Source organism: Oncorhynchus masou, chromosome 12 (genome assembly GCF_036934945.1).
Source record: "Oncorhynchus masou masou isolate Uvic2021 chromosome 12, UVic_Omas_1.1, whole genome shotgun sequence".
Classification (NCBI taxonomy): Eukaryota; Metazoa; Chordata; class Actinopteri; order Salmoniformes; family Salmonidae; genus Oncorhynchus; species Oncorhynchus masou.
The window spans coordinates 57,054,074-57,079,261 of record NC_088223.1 but is presented as its reverse complement, the minus strand read 5'-3'; the positions used below and the strand labels follow the sequence as shown (position 1 = coordinate 57,079,261).

Sequence of the window (25,188 nt, the reverse complement as noted above, 5' to 3'; positions counted from 1 at the left end):
ATTGAAGTTTGGGCAAGATAATTTTCACCATAAAATGCCCCTTTATAATAAAGCATTACAGGCATAATTTGCCATCACTTGTTTACTCGCTAATTGATTGCATATTGTTACATTCATGCTTATACTCTACTGCGGGTGTGCGGAGCGCCGTGCTTATGTGAAGGAATAGCCTAATAGTTGATCAACATTTTAAGCTAAACGGTCAGCCTCATTGCTTTTTAAAAAAAAAATTGATACTAGTGGTTGTATTTAATTTGGGCAGCTGTCTGATCCCACTACTGTCGCAGAGATATGTTTGGAATATGTTTTTATTGAATGAAGGACAAGTTTGACCAATATAATAGGTAAACTTTTGTACTTTGGGGGATAGTAGATTGACATAGGCTTGTGCTTTTGCTATCCGTAAGGGTTACTCATCTTAGTGGCTGATGAAAAGTAGTGAACAGTTCTAACATCTTCAATATGCGACTTGGAATTTGAGGGATGCTCACAGTTGTGTCCCAGATGTGTCTGTCTTCATTAATTTGTAGCCTACTTCTTAGGTAAAATGCCTGTCAGAAGGACTCGATCACGTGATGGGCATTGGCTACAACTGAGAGTACCATGTGACTGAGAGGTGCTTCGGAGCACGGCAGTCGGCAGAAGGGAATTATAATTAGCCTATTATATTCAGCCCAAGGGCACAATGGCTGTACAATGATTGGAATTTTTTAGGGGGCATCACGGCCACACAAGGGAGATGCCGCTGGGACATTCGAGGCCTGGAGAGAATATTATCAAGTGCTTGTCAAATTGTGAATGAGAGACTGAAGTGTGTGCAGCGTACTTTTTTCAAATCATCATTAGTCCCATCATGAAGCCGTAGAATGTATTAAACATCAAAACATATAGCCCAATGTTTGTATCATAGCTAAAGTTGCATAAAAAACTCTAAGTATGTAGGAGGACCAGTTTCTTAGTTAACTGCTCAACACAGAATAGCCACATGACATTCCTATGAAATATCCTTTATTTTATTAAGCTATGTTCAATTGTATTCTTCATACTGTAAAATATATATATTTTTTAAAATGATGCCACGGAATTCTAAGCAAATATTGTCTGCTAAATGAACTAGTGTTGCCTACAGCCATATGGCATAGCCAGATCAGGGCCTAACATAAGGACAACTCAAAGTATATGCTATTCTGTTCTTCTGAAATGGACTATGATGGTGGAGGCTATATTAAATGGATTTATTAGACTTTTTAAAATGTAGATGTGCCAAAGGTCCTCATCAATGTCTTGTTGGTTATGCTTGGAAGCCAGTACATGCTAAACGTGTTTATGCTAATTAATGGTCAATTACTGTGAGACCGGCAGTTATTTGCTTGACAATCACCAGCTGACAAAATGTCATGACTGCCACAGCCCTAGTCACACCTAAAATAAAAACTTTGTTTCTCAAAAAACTACAGTGTTGAATAAAAATGAAGTGTTTCCATTACCCATTTAGGAAAATTGCGCATTAATAAATAGTTGTCTGCCTGCCTGTATGCCCTCCCACCTGTCTGTATGTCTCAGGTAGCCTGCGAAAGCCAGCATGGATGAATATTTGCCATATTGTAATAATTCTCACGTGACAACACATCACCACGGTCCGTAACATGGTGAAACTTGCACTCCTGTAGATCTGAAATAATTCAGCCAACCAGAAAACAAGGCGAAGGAATTCAGGCATTATTGAAAGTCAGGACAATCCTTGTCCTGCAATGGAACATCATTTTTATAGATGTTGCAAGCATTAGGCATTAGAATTAATTGTGGAGTGGCGTTTTATAGTTGTGTTATTAAATTATGTGCCCCGCATACCTTAAATTATTCAGCAATTGTAATTTATTCTAAAAACACCAAATTTGACTAAATCAAACTGCTAAAAATGTTGAAATTTCTCATCGGTCAGTTCCATTACACATGGCGCAAGGATTTTGTTTACGACATTGCTTTTGTCGAATAACCCTGGGTTAATGGAAACCTGCCTATTAACTGTTTCAATGTGGGACTTTCCCCTTGTTTCTTCTCCCCAGTCTGTTTCAAAGTGTTTGATGTTGACCATGATGGGCTTCTGTCTCGGGAGGAAATCACAGAAATGGTTGGGGCATTACTGGAGGTGTGGAAAGACAATCGCACAGACCCTCTACCTGTAAGTAACATTTGGCCATTCTGGACATATGATGACATAATGTAGAAAATGTTAACTGTTGTAGTGTTTGTAGTTAGTTTGTTTTAACCTGTCCCGTAATCACTTACCTTACGCTGCCTCTGTCCCCTTAGGAAACGCACAGTAATGTCCATGCCATTGTGGAAGACATCCTGAAGGAGCATGATACCACTAAGGTATTACCTTATTGCCTGCATTGCTTTGAATTTTTACATATTTCTTCAATTTTGTCAGAAGATGTTGAAACTGGAATTTTGTTGTTTTGTTCTTAAGAAAGGGCATTTGACCCTGGAGGATTACCAAATATGGAGTGTGATGAGTGCACTTGCCAATGAGTTCCTCAACCTGTTATTTCAGGTAAGAGCCAGCCACTGTGTTTCTACTTTGGTCATCATTATGTGCTGCGTGTGCTTTTCTGCTGGATCACCAGTCTTCTGCTCTCCTGTTGGTCCCTAGGTGTGCCATATTGTCCTGGGGCTGCGGCCTGCCTCGTGTGAAGAGGAGGGAAAGATAATCAGGTGTGTGTGTCTGTCATCATGTCATTGTCCTCTCCTGCTGTCATACACATGTCCCTCATCAATCTACCACTCACAAACTTATTGACTTGTGTCTGCAGGGGCTGGTTGGAGAGAGAGAGCAGACATGGCCTCCAGCCAGGAGACTACTGGTTCCTCATAGCAGTGCTGTGGTGGCAGCAGTGGAGAGACTACGTCAAATATGTAAGCAAGGCTTTTTAGCTGCTTGACACCATGATCATCTGTTTCTCATAATGTGCCCACTCTACAATATCATTTCTTTGCTGTTGTGGTTGTTGGCGCCTCGTCCAGGACAACACGCACATCGTGGTGGAACAGCCGTCAGTGTTTGGCACAGGGAGGAGTGGTGTAGGGGCCCAGACGCAGGCCAGGGCAGAGCAGGGCCCAGAGGGGGAGAGCATGGCCAGCTCCCACAGCTCCCCAGAGGAAAAGTTCTCAGACAACATCTCCAGTGCATCAGAGGCCTCTGAGACAACCAGTGGCAGTGAGTGGCTAAGAATTCTCAGCATTGCATTTAGCAAAACAGTTGGATACTTGTATAGCTCAAGGAAATATTCCACTTAGTTGTTAACTATTGTATACCTGAGAGTGAGTCTTCCATTGAATGTCACTGAAAACAATTAAAACAATTTGCTCTCTTTAGGCCTTCTACCCCTGGGCTCGACTGCTACGGATATTTGCTTTGCCCGGCAGCATGAGACCCCAGATGCAGACAACCAGTGCTTCCTGGGGGCTGATGTGAACATGGCGGTTCTAAGGCCTGGGGCCATCGACAACCAGCCTCTGGTTATGTCGGAGCCCTTAAAGGTAAAGGTAGACACCACCACCACAAAAAACACTGTGGAAGTACGTTCCTATTCCTCAAACTGACATTGCCATATTGTTTCAGTTTTAAACCTGCCCCTCTTGAACTGTTCCCCCAGGCTCCTACATTGACCATGGAGGGGGGCCTACTGAGGCGCTCCCCATCCCTGATTCTAAGCAGGGACTTTGAGGTTGTGCCAGAGCCAGTGTGGAGGGCGCTCTACCACTGGTACGGAGCCAACCTGAGTCTACCCAGGCCGGTATGTACAGTTTAACTTGTGGATTTTCCAGTTACCATTATTAATCCTGATATTGTGTTAACCTCATATTCCCGTCCCCTCTCCTCTTCTCCTGTGGGCATTCCCAGGTGATCAGAAACACCAAGACAGACTGTGCTGAGCTAGAGCTGTTCCCCCGCCACCTGCTCTTCCTGAGGCAGCAGCAGCCCCCCGCCCGCACCCCCCAGAACAACGTCTGGGTCAATATGGGTAAGAGCTTCCCCTGCATGTGTCTCCAGCACCTCTCCAAAGGAGAGACAAGAGTAGCACAATGGCCTAGTGACTTTCTGCTCCAAGAGTGTGGCAGGGTCAGTGCCACACTGTGAGTCTATTTTTACCTCCGTGTTGTAATCTGATTATCTGACAGTCAGACCTTTTGTCTGAAGCGTGTCTGATTAGATCATACTCTACATTCAACTAATTTCAAAAAGTTGTACTATTTTTGCACTTCTGTAATTCTAGAATAGTTTGTCTTGTTGAATAATAGTTCCCGCGTGTGCAGCTTGTGAGATCAGCTATCTATTCTCTCCACACAACCAATAAATCTTTTTTTTTTTTTACGTGGACGTCACAAGACTGGTGGCAGCACGGGGTCACATTAATCTCAGTCATGTGAGATCACTTCTGTGTGGGAAAGTGGGTGCTCACTATGCCTACACCTTTTTTTTCTGTGACACTCAGGGCAATATCCTAAGATGTGCACGATCCACTGACGTCAATTCATGATCTGCGCGGTTCTCAAGTTGGGCCTCAATGATTGGCAGAGCCTTTGGCCACAGCAAAATATTCTGGAAATGAGTTACCACAAGCGTTTATAGTTTTCCATCTATGAACAGTAATCAATGGTGTCTCCCGGTCCATCCCTAGGTAATGTCCCCTCTCCTAGTGCCCCCTTAAAACGTGTGCTGGTCTACACGGGCTGTTTCAGTAGGATGGGCACCATCAAAGACATCCATGAGTACCTGGCCCAGAGACTCCGCATCAAGGAGGAAGACATGCGCCTGTGGCTCTTTAACAATGAGGTGGGTGGGGACTCAGAAGGTTGACCCATCATTAACATACACTACACACGCACAGTAAACACCTAAGCTCCGATACACACACACACACATGCACTCCACATTTTATTTGTATTTTTACAGTTCAATCTCAAATACCTTTCAAAACAATGTATTCCACAGAATTATCTGACCCTTCTTGATGATGAAGACCATTCCCTGGAGGGGTTGAAGATCCCAGATGAACAGTACATGGTTATAGAAGGTGTTTATCATAATAAGTCTCTGTGTTAAATAGATTCATCATGTATTGTCAGGATGAGTAGATGGTTTCTTTGTGTTCATTAGTAAGGAGCAAGGACATGAGCTGGCCTGAGGAGATGTCCTTCATTGCTAACAACAACAGGATGAACAGACACAATGGTAAGACCATTACTGCATACAGCTACACCAATAGTACTACTATTGTGTAATCCTTATTGGGTCAGTCCACCTCAAAAAGCACAAGAAAGAGGATTTTGACCCCCCACCATCTCAATTTCTGTAGTTGGAAAAGGATAAGATTAGCATTCCTGAAACATTATTCTGTTGAAATATAATTTGATCTCTGAGAAATTAAACTAATTGATTGCACCCAACTGCACCCAGCCATTTTTAATTTCTAGTATTCATATACCGAACATCTGATTTTGGACCATAATTCTTCCTAACAATGAGTAAGACATGAGGCATTCAATACAATGGTCAACAGCCACCCACAAGCAACATAGGGTTAGCCCTCAGAGAACTGCCATTTGTTGGACTATTCAAAGAGAATTGGGTTGAAGCATTAGGTTGCTAAGAGAAGGACAAACTGAATTGCTTTCATGGAGGACTGGCTTAACGATTTATTTTCACCAATAGCTTTTCACCAAAAGCTATTTATTTTCTACCCAAAATTGCAAAGAACATTTTTGTGATCCATTTAATAAACACAAGAGACCAGAAAATTTGATAAAAGCGTGTGGCCATAGCAGGAACTGCAGCATCTAGGTGGGAATAACCTGGTACTTTCACACTAATTTATGGTAAATAATGCAAGCAACTTCAATGGCTAATTTCTCTAAATGGGAGGGGACATCGCCAGATTCACAGGGAATACATTACGTAGGATGAAGAATCAATACTCCAAGCCTTAGCTCCATACTGATACTGTATATACTGTTTGTTGTGGTGGTGTGTGTGGGGGAGTCCGTGGGTGGCTTTTGAGCTTTTTATTGTCTTTCAATGGTCGGAAGAAGTTTGGTCCAAATTGGATGTTGGTTATTATATTAATTGAATATAATATGTATATCCTTTACATTTTAAAATGGCCAATTTAGGTGCAATCAATTTCTCAGAGATCAAATTATATGTCAACAAAATAATGTTGCAGGAATGCTAATCTTAGCTCCCGAGTGTTGCAGCGGGCTTAGGCACTGCATCTCAGTGCTAGAGGCGTCACTACAGACCCTGGTTCGATTCCAGGCTATATCACAACCGGCCGTGATTTGGAGTCTCATAGGGCGGCGCACAATTGGACCAGCGTCGTCCGGGTTTGGCCAGGGTAGGCCGTCATTGTAAATATGAATTTGTTCTTAACTGACTTGCCTAGTTAAATAAAAATACAAATACAAATCTGTTTCTAACTTTAGAAACAATTTCAGAATAATCTGTGATGGTGGGTGTCATGGCTTGCTGATTTGACATGGAATGACTCTATTAAGAATTTAACACTAACTGAGCTGATAAGTACTTTGATATATTATAGATAAGCCTGTCAGACAATACTCGTTTTGCTTTCACACAACATTAAAGGGGTCGTACTGACTGTTGTAGAAGCCTTTGATGGTTAAATAGCCGCCTCAGACTCTTGCCTCCTCCTGTTCACAGTCCCTACTGAGAAAGGTGCGACTGGACTGAGCAACCTTGGCAACACGTGCTTCATGAACTCCAGTATCCAGTGTGTGAGCAACACCAAGCCTCTCACAGACTACTTCACCTCAGGAAACCACCTCTATGAGCTCAACAGGTATACGTGTGCATTATCTTAGATTTACAAGAATGCATTCTTATTATAAAATAATGCTTGTTATATACTTTGAGCACAACTTAAATAAACCCACAGCAAGCAGAGATGAGTGTGTAAGATTATTTGTACTGTTTCTCTTCATAACAGGACCAATCCCATTGGGATGCGTGGTCACATGGCCAAATGCTATGGCGATCTGGTACAAGAGTTGTGGAGCGGAACACAAAAGAACTTGGCCCCTCTGAAACTCAGAGTACGTCCACAAACAATCCTTCAACTGACACCCCCCCCAGTAACGCTAGAGTCTACCAACCTAAAAAGTACAGTCTTTCAACCTAAAAAACGAGAGTCAAACGGTTGTCTTTTCCCTTCTGTCCTTGTCTCTCCCCTGTCTCTTCCGTCAGTGGACGATAGCAAAGTACGCCCCGCGGTTCAATGGCTTCCAGCAGCAGGACTCCCAGGAGCTGCTGGCCTTCCTGCTGGATGGCCTTCACGAGGACCTGAACCGCGTTCACGAGAAACCCTACGTAGAGCTGAAGGACAGCGACGGGCGGCCAGACTGGGAGGTGGCTTCTGAGGTCAGAGTTCAGACACTTTTCCTCTTTTCATAGTGGAGCAATCCAGAAACCAGACCCTGGGTGAATTACCTCATGTAACTGTTGAGTGTAAATGTTGATTTGTGGGTGTAATATTAGCTTTCTGTGCCATCTTGAACTGCTAGAAGTTATCTGGTGTGAGGATGTGGTGTTGTGTTCCCCCAGGCGTGGGAGAATCACTTGAGGAGGAACCGCTCCATCGTGGTGGATCTGTTCCATGGCCAGCTCAGGTCACAGGTCAAGTGCAAGACCTGTGGCCATGTCAGTGCACGCTTCGACCCCTTCAACTTCCTCTCTCTCCCGCTACCCATGGATAACTCCATGCACTTGGAGATCATAGGTGAGCCTTATAATGCAATGTATACAGTACTACAGTTCAACATCCAGAAAATATTTCCCGAAACATCAAAGATTACCATCATATTGGAGATATTTGTCTCAGGATGTCTGTCGCCTGTCCACCCTTTCCTGTGCTCGCCTCAGAGCTTTACAGTAACAGTGTGGTTTTGAATAGAAAGCTCCTTTGTTCCTGTTGTCTTGTGAGAGAAAGTATATTGGATCCCGTGCCTCTGCAACACTTTTGCCTTTGTTTCCTCTGTCCAGTCATTAAGCTGGATGGGTCATGCCCAGTGCGGTATGGGCTCCGGCTCAATGCGGATGAGAAGTACACAGGCCTGAAGAGACTCCTGAGTGAACTCTGCTGCCTTAACCCTGAGCAGATCCTCCTGGCTGAAGTCCATGCCTCTAACATCAAGGTAGAGCTATCACCAGCCATCATCTGTCCTCATCACTGTCCATCCAACTATCACTCTGTTCATATGCACATAGACTAGTGAAAGTCTGTCTACCCAATTTTTAGAATTTCCCACTGGACAACCAGAAAGTGCGTCGGGCGGTGAGCGGCTTTCTGTGTGCGTTTGAGATCCCGGTGTCAGGCGTATCCACATCTGTGGTGTCCTCCCCCACGCAAACAGATGGTGATGGTATACCGATTTGGTTCTTCTGTTTATCAGTTTGTTCTTCTCTTTTCAAAGGCACTTTTTTGGAAAGTTATTCAATCAAAGCCTTTGTCATATAAGGCTCTTTTTTATAAGCAATCAGTGCGAAGTGATGAATGCATAGTAGCAACCAAGAACATTTTAGAATTTCAAGAAATGCACAGGTTTTAGATAACTGATGGAAAGGTAGCTACTTTGACACTGAACAATATAACAAAGCTAAATGACCATCACAGTAGCTGTCAACACTGCTGTTATGTCTTATTTAAGTCTTCACTGACAACTTGACAAGCTGTTTGTTCTTCATGTCATCTCCAGAAGCTCCAGCGCTAGCAAATGGGAATGCTGCCAAGGTAACTGAGATTAACTCTCTGAAACTAGGAATGATCCCCAAGGGCATGCCCAGCACTGTAGTGCCCTGTGTCACAGAGGGCAGCCATGCCAATGGTCTCCCCAACGGCCACGTGATGCCCCCTCTGGACAGCACCTTTGCTGGGTACATCATCGCCATCCATAGGAAGATGGTGAGAACTGCAGGATGGGCTAAAGATGGAGACCAGATTATCAGTGCATCAAGATTAGTCAAAGTCTATATAATGCTCACTTCTAAACTGTTTTTGTTTGTTTTGTAGATGCGGGCAGAGTTATACTTCCTGTCCAGTCAGAAAAACCGACCCAGTCTGTTTGGGATGCCATTGATCGTGCCGTGTACAGTCCACACCAGGACCAGGGACCTGTATGACGCTGTTTGGACCCAGGTGTCCCGCTTGGCCAGTCCCTTACCCCCTCAGGAGGCCAGCAACCACGCCCAGGACTGGTCAGTCTCTCCAGACCACTCTGTGTTTTCTGTCAGGTGGCTTTGCAGTGCTCAGTCTTATCCGAACGGCACAGGTGTGTGATACTGTGCTGTGTTTGTTGTTTGTTTGTTGTGAACACAGTGATGACAGCATGGGCTACCAGTATCCCTTCACCCTGCGCGTGGTGCAGAGAGATGGCAACTCCTGCGCCTGGTGTCCGTGGTACAGGTAATAATCTGCCCTCACAGTACAACATATCACAATACGGTTGAAGATGGAGAAGGTGTTAATTTATACCTTCTGTTGGTGTCCCCCACAGGTTCTGCAGAGGCTGCACAGTGGAGTGTAACGATGACAGGGCTGCTGTGGGGAATGCCTTCATGGCTGTGGACTGGGACCCCACTGCTCTACACCTCCGTTACCAGACCTCTCAGGAGAGGGTAAGAGAGACATGAGGCTGGGGATAAACACAGCAGTGGGACCCTAGAGGTCATATCAATATATTTATTCTAGGGATGTAATGATTATTTAAATAAAAATGTTTACCTTTATTTAACTTGTCAAGTCAGTTAAAAACAAATTCTTATTTTCAATGATGGCCTACAGGGGAACAGTGGGTTAACTGCCTTGTTCAGGGGCAGAATGACAGATTTTTACCTTGTCACCTCAGGGATTCGATCTTGCAACCTTCCAGTTACTAGTCCAACTCTAACCACTAGGCTACCTGATTCACCAATATGCATCGGTCCCCGGTCCAAGTGTTTAAGATATGAGTGCATCGGTCCGCAGGACCACAAACTGATCCAATGTAGCATGCATCGGTCAGAAAATCTATTAAAATGTTACAGATCGCAGGTCAAATAACAACATTTTATTTTTCTTACCTTCTGAAAATACCTAATCTTTTGTGACAACCGATGCGTCCTCTCTCCTTCAGTATTGAACTAAGCATGTAACTGTGTTAAGTCATTGATCTACAAGTCATTTTGCATGCAGAACAACCCCAGGCAATAACAGTAGGCTAGTCAAACTGCGCACTATACCCAGCTTCACTCGTAGACCAACAAGAGGAAGACCTATTCCTGATCTGGCACATCTGTGCGTCACCTTCAGCATTTATATGTTTGTAAAATGGCTTGTGCAATATTAGGCTTTATTAGTTGAGCATCAACCAATGTAATTTGATAGGTTATTCTTATCAAATGCGCTGTTGAAAATAGTTTTTCCCGGAGTAAAAGTAGCCTAAGCTACTGCCAGGGAGACTACGCTCATCTGGCTATAGGTAGGCTAGATGCTGATCGGGACATTAGATTTTATTTCAGTTGTTCAGGTTCACCATCAGCAGTAGTTTTGGTAGTTTTGCTTAAAACAATCAATATGTATTGGGGAGTCCCATATGGTGGTGCACAATTGGCCCAGCGTCGTCCAGGTTTGGCCTGGGTAGGCAGTCATTGTAAATAAGAATTTGTGCTTAACTGGCTTGCCTAGTTAAATAAAGGTTGAATAAAAATAAATGTATTGTAATTTTTAGATATTCAGGGTAAAGTTGATTAATTTCATAACGAGGACAGCAATCACTTTTGCTACCCGCATGGTCGAAGTGGGAGAAGAGAAGTTCACTCCGAGTCGGTCAACTTCCAAACAGTCTAAACCATTCGATTATGAGACAGAGGTGAAATCCAAAGTTGTGCTATAAATTAATTGGTTATGTCATAGAAAATGTAAGATCAATATTGATACATTACTATCTCTCACTTTTTATGTGCAAAAATGTATATATACACACAGACAGATGTCAGCTTAGAGAGGCCCATCAGCAGCAGATTTTACTGAATGTGTTTATGCAACCAATGTTAATGTGTCACATCGATTTGTCCCTCTAATCAAACCGAATCGTTTCAAACTAAAACTTAACGTTTCTGTATTGGGAGATCATGCATGGAATCGTCCTGAAAAGGAAAGATGCACATACCTAATTTATTCCATATCTAATGGAACAACGACATTGACTAAGTAATGAGTGTGTCCTATAGATCGTGGAGGAGCACCCCAGTGTGGAACAGAGTCGCAGGGCCCAGGCAGAGCCCATCAGTCTGGACAGTTGTCTGCAGGCCTTTACCAGTGAGGAAGAGCTGGGAGAGGATGAGCTCTATTACTGCTCCAAGTGCAAGACCCACCGCCTGGCCACCAAGAAACTGGACCTGTGGAGGCTGCCGCCCATCCTGGTCAGATATACAGCTCATTCCCTCTGCATTAACTCCCCAGTCCTCTCCCTATTAATCTTAGTGTCTATAGGCAACAGTTGAAACCTATGCAAAGAGAGAAAGAAACCCCCAGTCCAACAGTTTGAATGTCATGTCTGAATTGCAAGACTGCACAGGACATCACCCACTCTAAAACGCTTTTATTCTGCCCATTTGAATGACAGATTATTCATTTAAAACGTTTCCAGTTTATGAATGGGCGGTGGATCAAATCCCAGAAGATTGTGAGGTTTCCCAGGGAGACATTTGATCCCAGTGCTTTCCTGACTCCGAGAGATGCAGACCAAAGCCAACAGAGCTGGAGGGACGGGCTAGGGGAGGAGCTACACGACACAGAGGGAGGAGTACCAAAATCTGGGGGTGGAGACACTGTCTGTAACCCCACCCCAACTCTCAACAATGGGAAAGGTTTGTAAAGAGTCTTGACTGGGGTTTCAGATGTAGCTGTCACATCCCACTTATTCCTTTAGACAGGCTGGTGTTCATCTATGAATGTATGTTCTATTTTCAGAGTCTCTGTGCTCAGGGAGGATGGCCAGCACTCCCCTCAGCAGAGATGTCAGCCCCAACTGCAGCCCACAGAGTGAGGGCAGGAGGCAGGGCCGCGGACGGGTGTTGCCCCTGGAAAGCAGGTATCAGCTATCCCTCAGTAAAGAGAGTCTGGACAGTGGCAGGGAGAGCCCCATGGAGCTCGAGGCCAGCGGGATGGGGAGCAGGGGAGAGGGCCTCAGCGACTCTACCTCTGGAGAGGACACGGCTAGGGACTGCGACAACACAACGTCTGTGTCTGAGCTGGAGAGCAATGGCTACACCGAGGACAGCATAGATCTGGAGGCCTCCCAGGACCAAAGAGACAAAATCTGCATAGACCCCATGTACAACTTGTATGCAATTTCAGTAAGTATTAAATATTAGTTTTTCTCTAAGAATATTGCTCTTATAACCTGAAGTCACTTTGCACTCTTGTGTCTGTACCACCTGAAATATCCTCTTAACCACCAATCACTTTTGTGTCTGCAGTGCCATTCAGGGATCCTCGGAGGAGGCCACTATGTGACATATGCCAAAAACCCAAATGAAAAGTGGTACTGTTACAACGACAGTAGCTGTAAGGTAAGTGAAGTCATGAGTTTGAAATGCTGTGTTTGGAATACAATCTCTGGTATGTGATGCATTGTTCATTTGTTATCTATAACGCAGCAATTTGAAGTTCACAAGTATAAACCAAGCTGCACTGTGTTTTCTGTGTTCAGGAGTTGAGATCAGAGGAGATTGATGCAGACTCTGCCTATATCCTGTTCTACGAGCAGCAGGGAGTGGATTATTCTCTGTTCATGCCCAAAACTGACGGCAAAAAGATTGCCGACACAACTAGCATGGACGAGGACTTTGAGTCTGATTATAAGAAGTACTGTGTTCTTCAGTAATTAACTGTTGATGTGTCAATGTGCTGCTGGTTCATCGACATGCTTGTGCTAGAAAACCACCTTACTATTTGAATCTGAAATCTCTCAGGTTGAGATGAGCTGAACCTTAGAAATCATCCCTGGTGGTTAGAAGTGGACCACAAACCATTTTTACACCACCTCTTCTTAGTGGATAGACATTTTTTTCAAGCAATGGTACTCAAGTTATTTTGCGCTAGCGATGTCAAACAAAAGGAAGGGCTGTGTATTGGTTTGTTTCAGCATCAACACCTTGTCGGAGGGTGACCATGCTTAGGCCCATGGTGCTGGTCCTAGGCCAGATGTGACAAGTGTGTGTGTGTGTGTTTGTTTGTTTTGTAAACCAATGCCAGTGGCAATATGTGTTGACACTAGACACATTTGATTGGTATTCTCTGTAGTTAAAGATGTTATAATACAATTGATCTAGTGAAATGTAACTGAACCCCCCCATTGAAATCTACAAAAAAATGATTGCAGTAGTAGCAAGTGTTCACTACCTCATCATACCCTGCTTTGGACAGTAGTCAAATCCATAGTCACAATTCTAAAATGTCTTTTTTAGAAAATACCCTTTTTTGTCTTCTTCAAATGTAAAGGAGTCAGACTCCAGATCAATAGGCCTGGATTAAATTCAGTGTTGCTGAACTACATTCATGTATTTGCATTGCAATGTATCTCTGTCTTTGGTGTTCATCACGCCAGGTCTGCTAAGAACAAAGCCTCAGAACCCCTTACCTATCTGAGACAATCTTCCTGTAGCGTCTGCTTGTCCCAATCTGTGTGCAGGTCCATTCCAACAACATATCAGTCTGTGCCATGACAACATTGTGATGTTATCACATCAACAGTTGACTTTCATTATAGTAGCTACCAGTAGGCCATGACATACTTTATTATTGTGCCCAAGTTAACACAATTATTTATGCAAGTAATGATATCACAACTTCAAAGAGCATAAGTTGTGGATAATGTTGCATCTTTCTGAATGCCATAGGTATGATGTATTTGATTTAGGCAGAGGGACATTTCTTAGTTTTGGGTGGTTGCACCTTACCGTTATGTGACATGTGAATAGATAGCTTTTCCCCTACGCGCTTCGGAAAACATGTATTTATTGTAGCTATGTTGACATGCACTATGTGAAACATTGTCACAAGGAGTTCAATTAATCTAATCATATGAAGACACAAAAATCTAACTGTTTAGGCCCTGAGCTATATCTGTTACAATCCACAGCTCTCATTTCTGCTCTGTCTTTAAAGGTTTGTTGAGGTGTATGCTTTTATTTGGTTAATCAATTACTGATTATAACATCTGGACAGAAACCTACCCACTCTACCTGACGTATGATGGTAGTACGGTAAGCATTCTGATGTCATTGATTTTTTTTAAACATTTGTAACCTTAGCTAACTGCTGCAGTGGTCATTTTCAGTATTGACCCTCTGAAAACCTTGATACAGCGATTACTACTGAATGTTTATTTTTTATTTTTGTCTATTTAGTTGTAATGTTTTCTTTTGATTTATTCTTAATTTAATGTACTTTTTCTAAAATGTTTATAGTCTAAATTTACTTTGCACTGACCCTTGTGGAAAAATGAACATGTACTGTACATAAATACTTTTGGAAAAAGGATGTATTGGAATATGAACTGCAAAGATCTGTCTTGTATATGGAGTGATTAGTTTATCTAACTATTAAAGCAGGCAGCCAATAAAATACACAGCTTTTGTGTCCCTTTTCATGTACAGTCTTATTAGGATGGTTAACATGAGCAATTGAATGGAATGTACATTTCTATTTTATTTTTCTTTATTTTTTAACCTTTATTTAACTAGGCAAGTCAGTTAAGAACAAATTCTTATTTTCAATGACGGCCTAGGAACAGTGGGTTAACAGCCTGTTCAGGGGCAGAACGACAGATTTTGTACCTTATTGGTCATAACTTAATAACAATGTCCAGCAGCCAAGGTAAAGCTAGACAACATTCTCAGGGCCACATACTTTCGATAAGCACAGCTCAAATAACTGTCGGGAGAAAATACATTTTAGTACTATTTCTGAAAACATAGAAAACCACAAAGAGGCCATGTCACCGCCACCTCCCTTACAACCTAGAACTGTGTGTGGGCTTTGTCAATCTATGTTCAAACCTTTTTACTGTTGGTGAAAGTAAGCTTTGCGCATCAGAACACAGCATGAAAATGCCTCCCACCCATAGCACTATCTGACACACACTTCCCTTGATAACCGTTAGTCATATTGGGGTCCAATATGGTCATGTTTCATTTGAAATGATTAGTGGCCAGTTGTAAAATGTTAACCAGTTGCCGTTGTCACCCCAAAACTCATAGGAGTACATGAATATAGAATGACTTGAAAGCTTAATTTATCCAGCGAGACATAGTGATGCTGATGACAAAGCCGCTCCTTCCTGTGAGTGAGGGACGACAGGAAGCCACATAACAAAGTGAGGTGAAGAACGAGCAGAAGTGGTCATCTCAGTGGTTGCAATAGAAAATATTTCACATGAATTTGGACAGAAGTTGCTTGAATATCTTACCAGCTTGGGCACTGTGGGTGAGGTGTACTCTCTTTCTCCATACAATTTAAATGTGTATAACTCTGGGGGGAAAAGTCATAGCTCTTTGCCTACTTTAGAACCCTTTCAATGTAATTTGTTTCATACCATTTCATATTTTTTCTCTTGAGTCCTCAGATGAAGGCAACATACACACTCAACAGAGAAATGTCATATTGGAATGCAACAAGTAATCACACAGAAACTTCCCTCATCAGGAACTCAAATATAACAAATGATCTTGGTTATAAATTCTCAGATCCTATAGTAGGTGAGTCGTGTAATCATATGTAATGTGAGATGGAAAGCTTACTGTTGTTGACAGTTTCTCAAGCTCTGATGTAACTGGTGAATGTGTATTTTCTAAGGAGATGGCAGATTAAACGGGATGTTCTACATTCTAATCAGTATTTCTGGGTTTACTGTCACCATTGTCATTTTAATGGCAATTCTGTGGACGAGGAAGTAAGCTTACACCACTTGTAAAGATATCAAACATTTGTACCTTTCCTAAATACAGTATCGGTAGTAGATGTGACTCTTCCATACTGGATGGAACCTTACTACACCAAACACAGTTTAACATACAGTACCAGTAAAAAGTTTGGACACACCTACTCATTCCAGGGATTTTCTTAATTTTTTATTATTTTCTACATTGCAGAATAATAGTGAAGACATCAAAACAATGAATTACACATATGGAATCATGTAACCAAAAAAGTGTTAAACAAGTCAATCAATATTTTGTATTTTAGATTCTTCAAAGTAGCCACCCTTTGCCTTGATGACAGCTTTGCACACTCTTGGCATTCTCTTAACCAGCATCACCTGGAATGCTTTTCCAACAGTCTTGGAGTTCCCACATATGCTGAGCACTTGTTGACTGCTTTTCCTTCACTGTGGTCCAACTCATCCCAAACCAACTCAATTGGGTTGAGGTTGAGTGATTGTGGGGGTCCGGTCATCTGATGCAACACTGTATCACTCTCCTTCTTGAAATGTTCCTAATTGACTGACCTTCATGACTTAAAGTAATGATGGACTGTTGTTTCTCTTTGCTTATTTGAGCTGTTCTTGCCATAATATGGACTTGGTATTTTACCAAATAGGGCTATCTTCTGTATACCACCCCTACCTTGTCACAACACAACTGATTGGCTCAAACACATTAAAAAGGAAAGAAATTTCACAAATGAACTTTTAACAAAGCACACCTGTTAATTGAAATGCATTCCATGTGACTACCTCATGAACCTGGTTGAGAGAATGCCAAGAGTGTGCAAAGCTGTCTTCAAGGTAAAGGGTGGCTACTTTGAAGAATCTCAAATATAAAATATATTTTGATTTGTTTAACCTAAATGTATTTTCGCCTAAAATGACATACCCAAATATAACTGCCTGTAGCTCAGGCCCTGAAGCAAGGATATGCATATTCATGGTACCATTTGAAAGGAAACACTTTGAAGTTTGTGGAAATGTGAAAGGAATGTAGGAGAATATAACATAATAGATCTGGTAAAAGATAATACAAAGACAAAAATAGTTATTTTGTATTTTTTTGTACCATCATCTTTGAAATGAAAGAGAAAGGTAAGAATGTATTATTCCAGCCAAGGTGCAATTAGGTTTTGTCCACTAGATGGCAGCAGTGTATGTGCAAAGTTTTAGACTGATCCAATTAACCATTCTATATCTGTTTGAAATTTTGTATCAAGACTGCCAAAATGTGCCCAATTTGTTTTTTAACAACTTTTCATGTTCAAAATTGTGCACTCTCCTCCAACAATAGCATGGTATTCTTTCACAGTAATAGCTACTGTATATCGGACAGTGCATTTAGATTAACAAGAATTTAAGTTTCCTGCCCATATCAGATATGTCTATCTATGTCCTGGGAAATTGTCTTGTTACTTACAACCTCATGCTAAGCGCATTAGCCTACATTGGACAGAACATCGATCCCGAAAAAGTAAACTTTTTTGGTTACTATATGATTCCATGTGTTATTTCATAGTTTGGTGGTCTTCACTATTATTCTACAATGTAGAAAATAGTAAAAATAAAGAAAAACCCTGGAATGAGTAGTGTATAACTGACTGGTAGTGTATTATACTACTAGTGTATAATACTACTAACATGCTTCATATCCTTTCCAGGTATCGCACTTTGATTCACACCATTTGAGACCTGCAGGGTGTTGAGGGTCTATCGGGCAGAGCTCCTCCATCTAACCCCCCATCTAGAAGTCCCCTAACCTTGAGGAAGTGTTTGGGGCATGAGACAAGAAGCCATCCCACACGAGAGCTTGTCTCTGTCACTCTGGGACAGGAGTCACAGGACACCAACTTAACCACTCCCCTTGAAAGGCAGACAACCAAGTCTGCTTCTAGGTCTCTCTGGAGACCACGGCAAACTGTAAACTTACTGTGTAGAAAAAGCAACGGTGTAAAAAAAAACATTCTCAAATTTGAATTTAGATGTGAAATGGTGTAACAGTGTGGACTTAATTTCCCAGGTTTCCTGCTTCAACACGTCTGGGCTAGGTCTACAGCATATCATCAAAGCAGGGAAGGAAGGGGTGTACTACAAGGCTAAGGTGATACGTGGCACCTGCAAGGGCCACTTCATTGTCACCTGCAAGATTATCAAAGAGGGTTAGGACACATCCATCAAGCTCACTAACACATCATCAATCAAAGAGACAATGCACTTTAATCATTACAATAATATCAATCACAGAGTAATGCCCTGCAACCCTCACCATCTGTAGGGGCTACTCACAGGAGGGTAGCCAGAGTGGTGAGCATCATGAGGAAGCTAGGTATCCACAAGAACGTGCTGCAGCTGCTAGACTGGAACATCACACAGGGTAAGAGTCACATACTACACTCAGCAAAAATATAAACGTATAAAGTGTTGGTCCCATGTTTCATGAGCTGAAATAAAAGATCCTAGACATCTTCCGTACGCACAAAAAACGTATTTCTCTCAAATGTTGGGCACAAATTAGATTACATCCCTGTTAGTGAGCATTTCTACTTTGCCAAGATAATCCATCCACCTGACAGGTGTAGCATATCAAGAAGCTGATTAAAAAGCATGATCATTACACAGGTGCAACTTGTGCTGGGGACAATAAATGGCCTCTCTAAAATGTGCAGTTTTATCACACAACACAATGCCACAGATGTCTCAAGTTTTGAGAGAGCATGCAATTGGCATGCTGACTGCAGAAATGTCCACCAGAGCTGTTGCCAGAGAATGTAATGTTCATTTTTCTACCTTAAGCCGCCTCCAACGTTGTTTTTGAGAATTTGGCATTGGTGGTGGTGTTATTGTATGGGCAGGAATAAGCTATGGACAATGAACACAATTGCATTTTATTGATGGCAATTTGAATGCACAGAAATACAATGACGAGATCTGAAACTTTTGTGAGGCCCATTTTTTAAAGGTGTCTGTGACCAACAGATGCATATCTGTGTTCCCAGTCATGTGACATCCATATAACATACAGTGGCTTGTGAAAGTATTCACCCCCTTAGCATTTTTCCTATTTTGTTGCCTTACAACCTGGAATTGTAAAATTTGTATCATTTGATTTAGACAACATGGCTACCACTTTGAAACAAATAAGAAATTAGACAATAAAAACTGAAAACTTGAGCGTGCATAACTATTCAACCCCCCCCCAAAAGTCAATATTTGTAGAGCCACCTTTTACAGAAATTACAGCTGCAAGTCTCTTGGGGTATGTCTATAAGCTTGGCACATCTATCCACTGGGAGTTTTGCCCATTCTTCAAGGCAAAACTGCCCCAGCTTGTTCAAGTTGGATGGGTTCTGCTGGTGTACAGCAATCTTTAAGTCATACCACAGATTCTCAATTGGATTGAGGTCTGGGCTTTGACTAGGCCATTCCAAGACATGTAAATGTTTCCCCTTAAAACATCTCTGGTGTTGCTTTAGCAGTATGCTTTGGGTCACTGCCCTGCTGGAATGTGATCCTCCGTCCCAGTCTCAAATCTCTGGAAGACTGAAACAGGTTGCCCTCAAGAATTTCCCTGTATTTAACACCATCCATCATTCCTTCAATTCTGACCAGTTTCCCAGTCCCTGTCGATGAAAAACATCCCCACAGCATGAAGCTGTCACCACCATGCTTCATTGTGGGGATGGTGTCTCGGGGTGATAAGTTTGCGCCAGACGGCGGTTTCCTTGATGGCCAAAAAGCTCAATTTTAGTCTCATCTGAACAGAGTACCTTCTTCCATATGTTTGACATGCCTTTTGGCGAACACGAAACGTGTTTGCTTATTTTTTTCTTTAAGCAATGGCTTTTTTTTCTGGCCACTCTTCCATAAAGCCCAGCTTTGTGGAGTGTACGGCTTAAAGTGGCCCTATGGACAGATACTCCAATCTCTGCAGTGGAGCTTTGCAGCTCCTTCAGGGTTATCTTTGGTCTCTTTCTTTCCTCTCTGATTAATGCCCTCCTTGCCTGGTCCGTGAGTGTTGGTGGGTGGCAGGTTTGTTGTGGTGCCATATTCTTTCCATTTTTTATAATGGATTTAATGGTGCTTCATGGGATGCTCAAAGTTTTTGATTTTTTTTATAACTCAACCCTGATCTATACTTCTCCACAACTTTGGCTCTGACCTGTTTGGCGAGCTCTTTGGTCTTCATGGTGCCGCTTGCTTGGTGGTGCCCCTTGCTTAGTGGTGTTGCAGACTCGGGGGCCTTTCAGAACAGGTGTATATATACTGAGATCATGTGACAGATCGTGTGACACTTAGATTGCACACAGGTGGACTTTATTTAACTAATTATGTGACTTCTGACAGTAATTGGTTGCACCAGATCTTATTTAGGGGCTTCACATTTTTTTTAAATAAGTAATTTTTTTCCTTTCACCAATTTGGACTATTTTGTGTAGGTCCATTACATGAAATACAAATAAAAAAACATTTACATTACAGGTTGTAAAGCAACAAAATAGTAAAAACACCAAGAGGGATGAATGAATACTTTTGCAAGGCACTATATGAACTGTAACTCAGTAAAATCTTAGAAATTGTTGCATGTTGCATTTATATTTTTATTCAGTATCGTTTATTTACCATTGATTGTTTCTGCATCTTGTCCCATGGCAAAAAGTGGAAAGGTGGTTTTGTGTGTGTTTTATTTCCCTTTACTCCAGCTCCTTACATGCTGATCCTAGAGTCGGTGAGCAGTGGGACACTGCGCAGTTTCCTTCAAGTGAATCAAGACCAACTGAGCAGGGACAGTCAACTGCAACATTTCTTCACCACAGCAGCATATCACATTGCCCATGCCATGATACACCTGTGCTCTAAAATGGTACATTAAAATAATTCTAAAAATCCATCAACAATGTCATATATTCAATATTTTTCCTGTGGTCACCACACAAACATATTTGACCCCATCAGTTCTGTTCCACAATTGTTCATACTCCAGGTGGTGCACTGTGACCTAGCCCTGAGGAACATTATGGTGAACCATTTTCCCAGAGAGGTGAAGCTGGCAGAGTTTGGACTGGCCCAAGACCTGACTCACAAAAGGAGCCATCGCAGCAGCTGCAAAGTGGACCACATGGTGAGGAGGACTGTACTGAAGTCACCCAGACATTATGACGAGAGCATTAAGCTATCTCTAACTTGGCTGTTCTTTCTGCTTCGCTTCACAGCAAAGTGTGCCCCTGCGTTGGTATCCCCCAGAGTACTTCAGAAACAACTACTACAGCTTCAAAGGGGATGTCTGGGCATTTGGCATTGTGCTGTGGGAGATGCAAACATTTGGTAAGATGGAAAGAGCACCTGAGATTAACTGAATGAAATATATTCACTAATGTTTTAATAATGAGTCATTAATGATTCATCTTAATCTTAGGGACCTTACCATATCCTAACCTGGAGGCTCCAGAGTTGGTGGTGCGCTATGTTTGCTCTGGACAAAGGAACTCAGTCCCAGAGACATGTAGGCCAGAGATGTGAGAAATGGTCCCCTTTCTGGTTCATTTTTACATGTCATATTTCCAGGAATATCAACTGCTCTTGTCTATTTGCATGATACTGGTGTGCTAGTAAATTGACCCCTTTACTTCTAGACTGCAGACGATTAGGGACTGTTGGCTGGAGAAAAACACCCAAAGGCCCTCCTTCAACGACATAGTCAGAGACCTCGAGAACATCCTGGAGGATGATAAAGTATGTGTGGCTTCTTCCGTTAGCATTCCTTCTGCAACTCATATCCTACTCTGTGGATTCAAATGATTTAAGAGGCTATCTGGGCATGCAACATTTTACCTTTTCATGCAGTTCCTTGTGTTTGTATATTGTCTGCACTGCAGGATTACGTCAAAGTGGACAACAGAGTCCCAATGGCCAATATTGAATTTGGCGACCAAGGTCAAATCTTGCCCACTCTCCTTCACGGGGACTAAATGTGTGTAAGTTACTTCAAGTAGCATAACATGTTTGGATGTGCATGTTTGCAAAATCATTGTTTTCCTTTACTTAGGATAGTAGGCAGTGGTGTAAAGTACTTAAGTAAAAATACCTTAAGTGCTACTTAAGTAGTTTTTTGGGGTATCTGTACTTTACTATTTATATTTTTGACAACTTTTACTTTAATTCCAGAACATTCCTAAAGAAAATAATGTAATTTTTACTCCTTACATTTTCCCTGTAACCTAAAAGTATTCATTACATGTTTAATGCTTAGCAAGACAGGAAAATTGTCTAATTCACGCACTTATCAAGAGAACATCCCTGGTCATCCCTACTGCCTCTGATCTGGCAGACTCACTAAACACAAATACTTTGTTTTGAAATGATGTCTGAGTGTTGGAGTGTGCACATGGCTATCCGCAAATTTTAAAAACAAGAAAATTGTGTTGTCTGATTTGCTTAATATAAGACACTTTAAATTATTTATACTTTTACTTTTGATACTTAAGTATATTTTAGTAACTACATTTACCTTTGATACTTAAGTATTTAAAACCAAATAGTTTTAGACTTTTACTAAAGTAGTATTTTACTGGGTGACTTTCACATTTACTTGAGTCATTTTCTTTTAAGGTATCTTTACTTTTACTCAAGTATTAAAAATGGGTACTTTTTCCACCCCTGGTATGACATACTGTAGGTCTATTACAATGAAACGATATAGAATAATGCATCCTAAAAGGCCTACAGATTCCCTCAGGTACAAATAATAAGAACATTATTCACGTGATACAGTACCTAACTGGTGCACAGGATTTGGTTCCAATGCAACATTTTCATTGTGTGTGTTAGACAAGTTGTACATGTCATTAAATAGGCTACAATTGTTAGGGATTTTGACTTTCTTTAAATCAATTTATATGTAGCATAGCCCAGGACTCAGGGTTTTGTCCAGGGGTTCATGCAAGAATTTGGGTTAGGCCTACTAAGATTTATGGATTTGAAATAAAGGGGAGTAGCTAGTTAGCCAGCTAAATTCTTGAAAAAAGACACCACAAACACTGCTTGACAGTCTAGAGACCCAGTCCCATGCCTATCTTTGGCAGCAGTGGGTAGTAACGCTCTACAAGTAACATGTACTTAAAGCTGCAATACGTACCTTTTTGGGGTAACCCAACAAAAAATCACATAGAAATGTGAGTTATAGATCTGTCATTCTATTTGAGAGCAAGTCTAAGAATGATATGTCTAAGAAGCAGTAGATCTGTTCTTTGTGAGCTATTTCTATGCTCCCCATTTTTTACTTTAGTTTTTGTGTCTTTTATTTTTGGTTTTGTCCACCAGTTTCAAACAGTTGAAAATACAATATTTTTGGTTATTGTAAAAATATTTCACAGCGATTCAGATGGTACAATGATTCTCTAAACTTTTGTCACAGAAAATTCAATTAGGCAAACTATTATAATTTTAGCAACCAGTAAATGGCAGAGTGATTTCTGCATAATGCATCTTTAAGCACATTTTCTGTTTACAAAAAAAAGATTTTGAAATTGCAGTAAAAGTGCAGGAACTGCAGTCGACTGTGGTATTTTGGACGCAGTAATTTCAGAATAACTGCAGTGTACTGCAGTTGAACTGCTGTTAAACTGCACTGAGACTGCAATCTTTTTAAGTAAGGGTCACTAGTCACTAGTACTTTTCTAGTTACTCTCTGTGGGCTGTACTTGAAGTAGCATGTTCCCGGGAGGGACATTATGTTCACTGTCAACAACTGGTGCTGGTTATAGTGCTGGCAGGGTGAAATAATAAATGAATGTCAAATCAATTACACTAAGTTGTTGTTCTTTCTGTTTGCTGTTACAGTTTACCATATGGTATAACAATTACCAAACTAAATTTGTTAGTAGGCAATTCTGCCACTCTATAACCAGTTATTATGCTGTTATTAGCACTGCTGTAAGATTTGCTAAACATTTGTTGCCCTTTTTGTTGTTAGTCTTACTCCACGATTTCTTGTTTTTGTCATTTTTAAGCTTCTGCATTGCCCTCTGCAGGATACTATGATTCCTAGGGTGCATTTAGTCTTCTATGATGCAATGCTCCGCCTAGTTAGCCCACAGTTAGTTTAGCTAGCTGGCTATCAAGCCCAGATTAAGTTTAGTCTAAATATATTGCTTACAGTATGTCATAAGCAACAACACATCTGACCCGCTGATCCTCAACACTGGGGCCCCTAAGGGGTGCATGCTTAGTTCCCTCCTGTACTCCCTGTTCACCCACGACTGCATGCCAAGCACAACTCCAACACCATCATTACGTTTGCTGACGACACAACAGTGGTAGGCCTGATCACCGACAATGATGAGACAGCCTATAGGGAGGAGGTCAGAGACCTGGCTGTGTGGTGCCAGGACAACACCTCTCTCAATGTGAGTAAGACAAAGGAGCTGATCGTGGACTATAGGAAATGGAGGGCTGAACAGGCCCCCATTAACATCGACGGGACTGAAAAGAGGGGGTCGAAAGTTTCAAGTTCCTAGGTGTCCACTTCACCAACAAGCTATCATTGTCCAAACACCCCAAGACAGTTGTGAAGAGGGCACGACAACACCTTTTTTCCCCCTCAGGAGACTGAAAAGATTTGGCATGGGTCCCCAGATCCTCAAAAAGTTCTACAGCTGCACCATCAAGAGCATCCTGACCGGTTGCATCACCACCTGGTATAGCAACTGCTCGGCATTGCACCGTAAGGCACTACAGAGGGTAGTTCCTACGTTCCAGTACATCACTGGGGTAAAACTTCCTGCCATCCAGGACCTCTATACCAGGCAGTGTCAGAGGAAGCCCAAAAAATTGTCAAAGACTTCAGTCACCCAGTTTGCAGATATTATTAGACAAAGACAGCCTGAGCAACAAATTGCAGGGAGTTCCATTATAATCACAACTACAGACAGGTTATGATAATTCGCTGAAAATGACTGTCCATAATTTAAAGTCACCTCATGGATCCTATTCATAAACGTCACAGAGAAGCAATTTCCGGTTTTCCTCATCACTAAACAGTTAATAGACATGAAATCATAAAATGACACTAAAACTGTGATGGGCATCACTAAATGATTCATAATAACCAACCAAATGTTAAAAGGGGCTGACTTGTCCTTT

The 25,188-nt window shown here is 41.8% G+C and overlaps 2 protein-coding genes across 3 annotated transcripts in view; both read left to right on the top strand.

Annotated features, from left to right (window-relative positions):
* Window positions 1–14,705, top strand: part of LOC135550477 (ubiquitin carboxyl-terminal hydrolase 32-like) — a 29,650-nt gene extending 14,945 nt beyond the window's left edge. Inside the window, exons 8-34 of one of the 2 annotated variants that reach the window (XM_064981325.1) lie at window positions 2,067–2,182; window positions 2,314–2,376; window positions 2,474–2,557; window positions 2,657–2,718; window positions 2,817–2,919; window positions 3,028–3,220; window positions 3,380–3,543; window positions 3,660–3,800; window positions 3,908–4,028; window positions 4,686–4,840; window positions 5,000–5,081; window positions 5,165–5,239; window positions 6,728–6,866; window positions 7,014–7,119; window positions 7,271–7,444; window positions 7,628–7,802; window positions 8,066–8,217; window positions 8,322–8,445; window positions 8,779–8,984; window positions 9,093–9,277; window positions 9,399–9,485; window positions 9,577–9,697; window positions 11,291–11,482; window positions 11,710–11,929; window positions 12,033–12,418; window positions 12,542–12,634; window positions 12,775–14,705. In XM_064981325.1, coding sequence (XP_064837397.1) covers window positions 2,067–2,182; window positions 2,314–2,376; window positions 2,474–2,557; window positions 2,657–2,718; window positions 2,817–2,919; window positions 3,028–3,220; window positions 3,380–3,543; window positions 3,660–3,800; window positions 3,908–4,028; window positions 4,686–4,840; window positions 5,000–5,081; window positions 5,165–5,239; window positions 6,728–6,866; window positions 7,014–7,119; window positions 7,271–7,444; window positions 7,628–7,802; window positions 8,066–8,217; window positions 8,322–8,445; window positions 8,779–8,984; window positions 9,093–9,277; window positions 9,399–9,485; window positions 9,577–9,697; window positions 11,291–11,482; window positions 11,710–11,929; window positions 12,033–12,418; window positions 12,542–12,634; window positions 12,775–12,948 — 3,893 coding nt within the window. In that variant the 3' untranslated portion in view covers window positions 12,949–14,705. Of the gene's footprint in view, window positions 1–2,066; window positions 2,183–2,313; window positions 2,377–2,473; window positions 2,558–2,656; window positions 2,719–2,816; window positions 2,920–3,027; window positions 3,221–3,379; window positions 3,544–3,659; window positions 3,801–3,907; window positions 4,029–4,685; window positions 4,841–4,999; window positions 5,082–5,164; window positions 5,240–6,727; window positions 6,867–7,013; window positions 7,120–7,270; window positions 7,445–7,627; window positions 7,803–8,065; window positions 8,218–8,321; window positions 8,446–8,778; window positions 8,985–9,092; window positions 9,278–9,398; window positions 9,486–9,576; window positions 9,698–11,290; window positions 11,483–11,685; window positions 11,930–12,032; window positions 12,419–12,541; window positions 12,635–12,774 lie in introns of both variants that reach the window. The other variant, XM_064981324.1, reaches the window with a different exon arrangement.
* Window positions 14,319–23,445, top strand: LOC135549370 (fibroblast growth factor receptor homolog 1-like). The gene is made up of 9 exons (XM_064979357.1): window positions 14,319–14,329; window positions 18,052–18,209; window positions 18,326–18,424; window positions 20,751–20,911; window positions 21,032–21,169; window positions 21,261–21,372; window positions 21,464–21,563; window positions 21,681–21,780; window positions 21,924–23,445. Exons 1-9 carry the CDS (start codon window positions 14,319–14,321, stop codon window positions 22,014–22,016), a joined length of 972 nt encoding a protein of 323 aa, XP_064835429.1. The 3' UTR covers window positions 22,017–23,445.
* The last annotated feature ends 1,743 nt before the right edge of the window (window positions 23,446–25,188 follow it).

Coding starts and splice junctions, on each gene's coding strand:
- LOC135549370 (XM_064979357.1), top strand. Junction 21,373..21,463: donor GTGGGAGATGCAAACATTTG/GTAAGATGGAAA, acceptor TCTTAATCTTAG/GGACCTTACCATATCCTAAC. Junction 21,564..21,680: donor GAGACATGTAGGCCAGAGAT/GTGAGAAATGGT, acceptor CTTTACTTCTAG/ACTGCAGACGATTAGGGACT.